At 54.4% G+C, this 10,377-nt stretch overlaps 1 protein-coding gene across 1 annotated transcript in view; it reads left to right on the forward strand.

Annotated features, from left to right (window-relative positions):
• LDHD (lactate dehydrogenase D) overlaps nucleotides 1-10,073 on the forward strand; it is a 43,054-nt gene extending 32,981 nt beyond the window's left edge. Inside the window, exons 9-10 of the mRNA XM_075848042.1 lie at nucleotides 2,063-2,174; nucleotides 9,772-10,073. Coding sequence (XP_075704157.1) covers nucleotides 2,063-2,174; nucleotides 9,772-9,937 — 278 coding nt within the window. The 3' untranslated portion in view covers nucleotides 9,938-10,073. The remainder of the gene's footprint in view (nucleotides 1-2,062; nucleotides 2,175-9,771) is intronic.
• The last annotated feature ends 304 nt before the right edge of the window (nucleotides 10,074-10,377 follow it).

Here is a 10,377-nt window from a genome sequence, read left to right on the forward strand (position 1 = left end):
TGAGCCCATGCACATTATACATTTGACATTCCAGTGTTTATCTTGCAGCATCCACATCATGGGTTGCGGTTTTTGTTAACCCCTTATGTCTACTCAGATAACTACTACGCTCCTACGCCTATATGTAAATGATGTCATATACCTTCACATAGGTGTGCTGGATTATACACATCTGTTGGATGTCATTGGATGTTCGTTTTTTCATAAATTTACTGTGGCTCTATCAGACACAGCTGTGCATGAGACTATATACAATTCTCTTTTGCTGCTCCAATAATATGTATACCATTTATATACTCACGTAACATTCATACCTGGTTTCTGACAGATTTGATGTCTTTTTATTGAGTGACTCATTCCCTGTTTCATGTTTTTTATTCTAATAAAATGTTGTACATTGTTCTATAAACTTCATGTGCTTTAGTCGATCATATTTTCTTGGATTTATGTTATGTCAATTGTTGATCGATGCACCAAGTTCATCTTGGTCATTACCTCGGATTCAACACAGGAGATGTTATATAGTTCAGCAACGTTGCTTTACATTCTTTTGACTATTACTCTGTGTTGGTATCTTATCGGTATATATTGCTGTCATTCAGTAGGAACATTCATTGTTTACTCAAGTGGATAAAATTCTGTCTTGGTCATGTGATGGATACACAGGAGCACGGCTCGTGACAGGGTCATGTGATAGACACACAGTACATCCATCACATGACCCTGTAACGAGCTGTGCACCTGTGTCCATCACATGACCCTGTAACAAGCCGTGCACCTGTGTGTCCATTACATGACCTGTAACAAGCTGTGCACCTGTGTGTCCATCACATGACCTGTAACGAGTTGTGCACCTGTGTCCATCACATGACCCTGTAACGAGCCGTGCAACTGTGTATCCATCACATGACCCTGTAACGAGCCGTGCACCTGTGTCCTTCACATGACCCTGTAACGAGCCGTGCACCTGTGTATCCATCACATGACCCTGTAACGAGCTGTGCACCTGTGTCCATCACATGACCCTGTAACAAGCCGTGCACCTGTGTGTCCATTACATGACCTGTAACAAGTTGTGCACCTGTGTCCATTACATGACCTGTAACAAGCTGTGCACCTGTGTGTCCATCACATGACCCTGTAACGAGCTGTGCACCTGTGTCCATCACGACCCTGTAACGAGCCGTGCAACTGTGTATCCATCACATGACCCTGTAACGAGCTGTGCACCTGTGTCCTTCACATGACCCTGTAACGAGCCGTGCACCTGTGTATCCATCACATGACCCTGTAACGGGCCGCGCACCTGTTCATCCATCACATGACCCTGTAACGAGCCGCGCACCTGTGTATCCATCACATGACCCTGTAACGAGCTGTGCACCTGTGTATCCATCACATGACCCTGTAACGAGCTGTGCACCTGTGTATCCATCACATGACCCTGTAACGAGCCGTGTATCCATCACATGACCATGGACAGAATTTTATACACGGGAAGTAAAAAATGAATGTTCCTACCGACTAACAGCAAGCAGAGATCTTAAAAACCGTGAGGAATTAATACAGAAAATATACTGGATTTGTAGCTCTTTCTGTTACTGGACGACGTCTTTAATTGACACATTTGGCATCTTTGAGGGACCGCGTCCAAGGACCTTCTAACCTGACGGCCGCCCCCCATGCTTTCTATTCCTCACACATGCCCCTCAGGTCTACGATGCCACATTTGCTGCGCTCCAGTCCGTCAGCGCGGCGCAATTCATTGGGGAGTCCGGAGATGGGAGTGATTGGGTGTCCTTGTAGCGTCACCTGACCCCCCCATCTCCCATTTCATTGGGTGCACGGAGGCCGAGTCTCCTCCTGAGGCACCCAGGAACTTCCCCAAACACCTGGAGACCTTCTCCACCCTCCAAATAAGCAGCTGACCACGGGGCCACTCAGTAAAGCGCCATCTGGTGGTGAGGATCATACAAGCAGAGGGTAGAACGGGGTCCATACAATGAAGGGAGAAGTCCCTGGTGCCGGGGCAGATGTGACTCTTCTTCTTCATACGTTGCAGGTCCTATAGCCGGACACGTGGGTGATGGGAACTTCCACTGCATTTTGGTGCTGGACCCGAATAACGAAGAGGAAGTAAAGGAAGTGAAGGAGTTCACGGACCGCCTGGCCAGGTAAATCTCCCCTCCCCCAATAACATCTACAGGTGTCACCTCCAGATCAGGCAGCATCACAGCAAAATCATGACCTCACCACAACACCTGCAGCTTTCTAACAGACTCTGGGATTCACCTTTTCACCATTGCCAAGATCTCTGCATGCTTTCAGTGAATTCAAACAGGCTAAAGACCTGTTCTGACTTAGAACTACTCGCACTGCGAAGGGGCAGAGACAAAGTATTAGGACTTATTCAGACGGACGTGATATACGCGCGTCGCACGGACCTATATTAGTCTATGGGGCTGTGCAGACAGTTGCGTGATTTTTACGTAGCGTGAGTCCGCGGCAAAAAAGTCACGTCATGTCCGTTCATTCTGCGTTTTTCACGCATCACGCACCCATTGAAGTCAACGGGTGCGTGAAAACCACGCATGTCACATGGACGCACTTCCGTGGGACGAGCGTGATTCACGCAACCAATGTAAAGGATGAATGAAAACAGAAAAGCACCGCGTGCTACAAACATCCAAACAGAGTGTCATAATGATGGCGGCCGCGCGAAAGTCACGCATCATACGCTGCTGACACACGCAGCTGTTAAGTGCCTTTTGTGCACACGAAACGCTGCATTTTTTGCATGCACAAAACGCACCCGCTCGTGTGAATCCGGCCTTAGTGTGAGTGTAGAGCGACTCCTCCATACACTGAAATAGCCGACACCGAACCAACCTCCCGGACTCCTCCATACACTGAGATAGCCGACACCGAACCAACCTCCCGGACTCCTCCATACACTGCAGATAGCCGACACCGAACCAACCTCCCGGACTCCTCCATACACTGAAATAGCCGACACCGAACCAACCTCCCGGACTCCTCCATACACTGAGATAGCCGACACCGAACCAACCTCCCGGACTCCTCCATACACTGCAGATAGCCGACACCGAACCAACCTCCCGGACTCCTCCATACACTGCAGATAGCCGACGCCTAACCAACCTCCCGGACTCCTCCATACACTGCAGATAGCCGACGCCTAACCAACCTCCCGGACTCCTCCATACACTGCAGATAGCCGACACCGAACCAACCTCCCGGACTCCTCCATACACTGAGATAGCTGACACCGAACCAACCTCCCGGACTCCTCCATACACTGCAGATAGCCGACACCGAACCAACCTCCCGGACTCCTCCATACACTGAGATAGCTGACACCGAACCAACCTCCCGAACTCCTCCATACACAGCAGATAGCCGACGCCTAACCAACCTCCCGGACTCCTCCATACACTATAGATAGCTGACGCCGAACCAACCTCCCGGACTCCTCCATACACTGCAGATAACTGACGCCGAACCAACCTCCCGGACTCCTCCATACACTGCAGATAGCTGACGCCGAACCAACCTCCTGGACTCCTCCATACACTGAGATAGCCGACACCGAACCAACCTCCCGGACTCCTCCATACACTGCAGATAGCTGACACCGAACCAACCTCCCGGACTCCTCCATACACTGAGATAGCCGACACCGAACCAACCTCCCGGACTCCTCCATACACTGCAGATAGCCGACACCGAACCAACCTCCCGGACTCCTCCATACACTGCAGATAGCCGACACCGAACCAACCTCCCGGACTCCTCCATACACTGAAATAGCCGACACCGAACCAACCTCCCGGACTCCTCCATACACTGCAGATAGCCGACACCGAACCAACCTCCCGGACTCCTCCATACACTGAAATAGCCGACACCGAACCAACCTCCCGGACTCCTCCATACACTGCAGATAGCTGACACCGAACCAACCTCCCGGACTCCTCCATACACTGCAGATAGCCGACGCCGAACAAACCTCCCGGACTCCTCCATACACTGAGATAGCCGACACCGAACCAACCTCCCGGACTCCTCCATACACTGAAATAGCCGACACCGAACCAACCTCCCGGACTCCTCCATACACTGAGATAGCCGACACCGAACCAACCTCCCGGACTCCTCCATACACTGCAGATAGCCGACACCGAACCAACCTCCCGGACTCCTCCATACACTGCAGATAGCCGACACCGAACCAACCTCCCGGACTCCTCCATACACTGAGATAGCCGACACCGAACCAACCTCCCGGACTCCTCCATACACTGCAGATAGCCGACACCGAACCAACCTCCCGGACTCCTCCATACACTGCAGATAGCCGACACCGAACCAACCTCCCGGACTCCTCCATACACTGCAGATAGCCGACGCCTAACCAACCTCCCGGACTCCTCCATACACTGCAGATAGCCGACACCGAACCAACCTCCCGGACTCCTCCATACACTGAGATAGCTGACACCGAACCAACCTCCCGGACTCCTCCATACACTGCAGATAGCCGACACCGAACCAACCTCCCGGACTCCTCCATACACTGAGATAGCTGACACCGAACCAACCTCCCGAACTCCTCCATACACAGCAGATAGCCGACGCCTAACCAACCTCCCGGACTCCTCCATACACTATAGATAGCTGACGCCGAACCAACCTCCCGGACTCCTCCATACACTGCAGATAACTGACGCCGAACCAACCTCCCGGACTCCTCCATACACTGCAGATAGCTGACGCCGAACCAACCTCCTGGACTCCTCCATACACTGAGATAGCCGACACCGAACCAACCTCCCGGACTCCTCCATACACTGCAGATAGCTGACACCGAACCAACCTCCCGGACTCCTCCATACACTGAGATAGCCGACACCGAACCAACCTCCCGGACTCCTCCATACACTGAGATAGCTGACACCGAACCAACCTCCCGGACTCCTCCATACACAGCAGATAGCGGACGCCGAACCAACCTCCCGGACTCCTCCATACACTATAGATAGCTGACGCCGAACCAACCTCCCGGACTCCTCCATACACTGCAGATAGCTGACGCCGAACCAAGGCAATAGCCGGTAAGTATGAAATTCTTTTACTAGGGAAAGGGCAGCCCCTTCTCTCTATCCTGCACTGATAGAGAGAAGGGGCTGCCGATTACCGAGGACCCGTATTTACGGGAGGAGAAAAATACGTTGGTGTGCCCGAGGCCGGATACCGAGAGATAATTCAATACATTTTCTTTCTATAAATAACTTTGTAACATTTATCGCTATAATTATTATACGGAACGTCACAACTTTTAACCTCTGCAAATCTTTTATTTTATCATAAATACAATCGGAGAAACGTCTAATAGATTAGAACTTGTGTGTTCCCCGGCAGGGAACAGGTTAACAGAATCTGTAATCAATGAGGCGCTGCATGCACTGACACCCCCTCCGCCCGTCACCCCCCTCCGCCCGTCACCCCCAATATAGTGCCACCCCCCAATAAAGTGCCACAGTGCCCACATAGTCCCACCCCCACGTAGATCGTACCCAACCTTGTAGATCACAGCACCACCCCCTCCCTTGTAGATCTCACCCCCCCACATGTAGATCTCACCCCCCACATGTAGATCGCACGGCTGTAGCTGCCACTAGGAGATGAATCCCCGGCAAGAGGTTGCCGACGCTTTGGCCGGAAATTCAGCTCCTAGTGGGAGTTACAGCGGTGCGATCTATAAAGGTACAAGGGGGGTGTTATCTATAAGGTAGAAGGATGGGGGGTGCGATCTGCAAGGGGGGGGGGTTGTGGTGCAATCTACAAGGTACAAGGGGGGTTGCTATCTAAGCGGGGCGGTATCTACAAGGCGGTGGGGCTATGTACTAAGAGTCCCTGCTTACCCTGCTGTATCATTTTGGTTTCAACTGTGTTTTTATTGAACATTTTTCAAAAATATACATATAACTTAGAGCAGCATGAAGGGCCATGCAATTCACATAGTAAGACAGTAACTTTCAATAGACAGACAAAACATCTGGGAAAAAACACAGGGGTTTAAGGGGGTGAGGGGGGGGGGGATAGTCGGAGCTCCACCTACCACCTAATCTTGAGTTCCCTGTATCCAATACTTGTCCCACGGGTCCCACACCACTTTGAACCTGTCCAGTTCATTGTCAATAGAGGCCGTCATATGCTCCATTGTACGTATTTCCCTAATTCTAGTTACTAAGTCGATGTGGGAGGGAGGGGTTGTCTGTCTCCATTTCCACGCTATCAACGTCTTAGCGGCTGTGAGAAAGTGTCGAAAGAGTCGAGCTGGTGATTTCCCCAAAGACCTAGGGGGAACATTTAGGAGGTAATGAAGAGGGTCTAAGGGAATATCCTGCTGCAACACCGCCAATGCCAAGTTCTTAACTTCCAACCAATACTGTTGTACCAGTGAACAGCTCCAGAAAATATGGAACAGATCACCTCTCTGACCTCTACATCGCCAGCAATCCGACGGAATACCCGGATTGAAGCTATGCAAAAAGGCAGGGGTATGGTACCAAAACATAAGGATTTTATATTGGTTTTCCTTATATGCAGTGCAGATGGAGGTTTTAGCTGCTTGCGACCAAATAATCTGCCACAATGAGAGCGGGATGGATTTATTCAGTAAGGCCTCCCACTTCAACATGTATCTATGCCCAGGCGGAGGGGAACCCTCCGGGGATAGCAATAATGCATAAATGGCTGAGATAAGCCCCCTAGTGGTGGTAGCATACCGACATAACCTTTCGAAGCTTGTAGGTGCAGTAACCCGCGTGGATCTAAAAGTTTGCTGCATGTAATGTCTAACCTGAAGATAGTGAAAGAACGCAGCGGAGGGAATATTATGATGTTTTTGAAAGTATGAAAACGGGTGAAGCTCTTGCGTGTGGGGATCAACCATATCAGCCAGGTGAAATACCTCAATTCCCGTCCACAATCGGACTATTCGGGAGGTAGTGCCCCCCGGGATAGTGGGAGTGTAGAGTACCGAAGTCAAGGGCGGGCAACCCGATGCCAAATGGAAGCGGTTTTTACAGGTTTCCCACACCTCCCTTTGAAATCTCATGGGACCCAATAAAGATGCAGTCGGCATTACCAGTGGGTCACCCCATAACAGGGAATTTGGGTGGACCGGGGCCATCCATAGCTTCTCTATTTCGGTCCATTTATTGTACGCCCTTAAAGACTGCTGTATCATTTTGTTTACTACAGAACAGCAGTTCTACGGGGAAGCAGAGACAGAACGGGGCAGACCAGGCAGTGACGAGGCGGCGGGGAGGACCAGGCAGTGATGGGGCAGACCAGGCAGTGATGGGGCGGACCAGGCAGTGACGGGGCGGACCAGGCAGTGACGGGGCGGACCAGGCAGTGACGAGGCGGACCAGGCAGTGACGAGGCGGACCAGGCAGTGACGAGGCGGACCAGGCAGTGACGAGGCGGATCAGGCCCTGACGAGGCGGCGGTGCGGACCAGGCAGTGACGGGGTGGACCAGGCAGTGACGGGGCGGACCAGGCAGTGACGAGGCGGATCAGGCCCTGACGAGGCGGCGGTGCGGACCAGGCCGTGACGGGGCGGACCAGGCCGTGACGAGGCGGCGGGGCGGACCAGGCCGTGACGAGGCGGCGGGGCGGACCAGGCCGTGACGAGGCGGCGGGGCGAACCAGGCAGCGGCGGGGCGAACCAGGCAGCGACGAGGTGGCGGGGCGAACCAGGCAGCGACGAGGCGAACCAGGCAGCGACGAGGCGAACCAGGCAGTGACGAGGCGGAGGGGCGGACCAGGCAGTGACGAGGCGGCGGGGAGGACCAGGCAGTGACGAGGCGGCGGGGAGGACCAGGCAGTGATGGGGCGAACCAGGCAGTGACGAGGCGGTGGGGCGAACCAGGCAGTGACGAGGCGGTGGGGCGAACCAGGCAGTGACGAGGCGGTGGGGCGAACCAGGCAGTGACGAGGCGGTGGGGCGAACCAGGCAGTGACGAGGCGGTGGGGCGAACCAGGCAGTGACGAGGCGGTGGGGCGAACCAGGCAGTGACGAGGCGGTGGGGCGAACCAGGCAGTGACGAGGCGGTGGGGCGAACCAGGCAGTGACGAGGCGGTGGGGCGAACCAGGCAGTGACGAGGCGGTGGGGCGAACCAGGCAGTGACGAGGCGGAGGGGCGAACCAGGCAGTGACGAGGCGGAGGGGCGAACCAGGCAGTGACGAGGCGGCGGGGAGGACCAGGAAGTGACGAAGCGGCGGCGGGGCGGACCAGGCAGTGGCGGACCAGGCAGTGGCGGACCAGGCAGTGGCGGGGCGGACCAGGCAGTGGCGGGGCGGACCAGGCAGTGGCGGGGCGGACCAGGCAGTGGCGGGGCGGACCAGGCAGTGGCGGGGCGGCGGTGCGGATCAGGCAGTGGCGGGGCGGCGGTGCGGATCAGGCAGTGACGAGGCGGCGGGGCGAACCAGGCAGTGACGAGGCGGCGGGGCGAACCAGGCAGTGACGAGGCGGCAAGGCGGATCAGGCAGTGGCGGGGCGGACCAGGCAGTGACGAGGCGGCGAGGCGGACCAGGCAGTGACGAGGCGGCGGGGCGGACCAGGCAGTGACGAGGCGGACCAGGCAGTGGCGGGGCGGACCAGGCAGTGATGAGGCGGCGGGGCGGACCAGGCAGTGACGAGGCGGCGGGGCGGACCAGGCCGTGACGAGGCGGCGGGGCGGACCAGGCCGTGACGAGGCGGACCAGGCCGTGACGAGGCGGACCAGGCCGTGACGAGGCGGACCAGGCCGTGACGAGGCGGACCAGGCCGTGACGAGGCGGACCAGGCCGTGACGAGGCGGCGGGGCGGACCAGGCCGTGACGAGGCGGACCAGGCCGTGACGAGGCGGCGGGGCGGACCAGGCCGTGACGAGGCGGACCAGGCCGTGACGAGGCGGACCAGGCCGTGACGAGGCGGCGGGGCGGACCAGGCCGTGACGAGGCGGACCAGGCCGTGACGAGGCGGCGGGGCGGACCAGGCCGTGACGGCGGGGCGGACCAGGCAGTGACGAGGCGGCGGGGTGGAACTTCCTCCTGCAGGACGGCGCCGCTAAAGAATCGATTGTATGATTCTGTCAAAAAACAGAATCGTGAGTCATTGAGGGCGAATTAATCAAATTCATTTGATTAATCGCCCAGTCCTACTTGGAGGGCAGGATAAGGGGATTCTCTACACTGATACATTGCAACATACTCTCAGCTGTGCTAGCAGGACTAAAAGGGGTTTTACACTGGGCAATTATCGGGTAATTGCTCATTCATATTCTGGTCGTATCGTTTTAAAAAAGTGAAATATTCTGGTTGTCGGCAGCTCATCTTGGTGTGTAGACAGGAGACGCGCTGCCGCCATGATAATAACGTATGGGGACGAGTTGTCGAAGTAAGGAGCGCTCCTCCCCATACTAGCTCCCTGTAACAGGAGCAAGCACGCACCCATCAAGGATCTGTTTCGTAGATCGGCGCTCGCTGCACCGGCCACAATCGGCCGGTGTAATAGGGACTTTAGTCCGGTCTCCTGGAGATGCAGAAGATGAATGGACTGTTGTGGGATCTTCCTAAACATTGGCGTGCTTTGCGGCCTGTAGTGGTGCGTCTGAGCACAGGGTAATGGCGGCGGCTTATCTGTAGGGGGGGTCTCCAGGGAAAATCCCTCATGAACCTCCATTTATCTGTTTTAGGAGAGCCCTGGCTCTGAATGGCACCTGCACTGGGGAACACGGCATTGGAATAGGAAAACGGATGTTGCTGCGGGAGGAGATTGGAGACGTCGGGATCAGAACAATGAGACAGATTAAAGAAACATTAGATCCAAATAATCTGATGAACCCGGGAAAAGTGCTATAAATGGACGGGGGAAAGATGGAAGACCCAGGACACCCCGACACCCCCACCATGAAATCACCCGGGAACCCATCATTGCTGCACGGGAGGGCCGATATGTACTGTGAAAATAATAGAACAAATAAATGTATGGACTTTATATAGACCCCACCCTGACTACATAAGAACACACGAAACCCCAAACATCCAGCAGTACATATATAATTATATACAGAAGATACCCAGGTTATACCAGCATGCTCCATATCACTATATACAGGAAGATGTGTAACTTATACCAGCTGTACATATATAATTATATACAGGAGATACCCAGGTTATACCAGCATGCTCCATATCACTATATACAAGAAGATGTATAACTTATACCAGCTGTACATATATAATTATATACAGGAGATACCCGGGTTATACCAGCATGCTCCATATCACTATATACAAGA

Source organism: Rhinoderma darwinii, unplaced genomic scaffold, assembly GCF_050947455.1.
Source record: "Rhinoderma darwinii isolate aRhiDar2 unplaced genomic scaffold, aRhiDar2.hap1 Scaffold_1584, whole genome shotgun sequence".
NCBI lineage: Eukaryota > Metazoa > Chordata > Amphibia > Anura > Rhinodermatidae > Rhinoderma > Rhinoderma darwinii.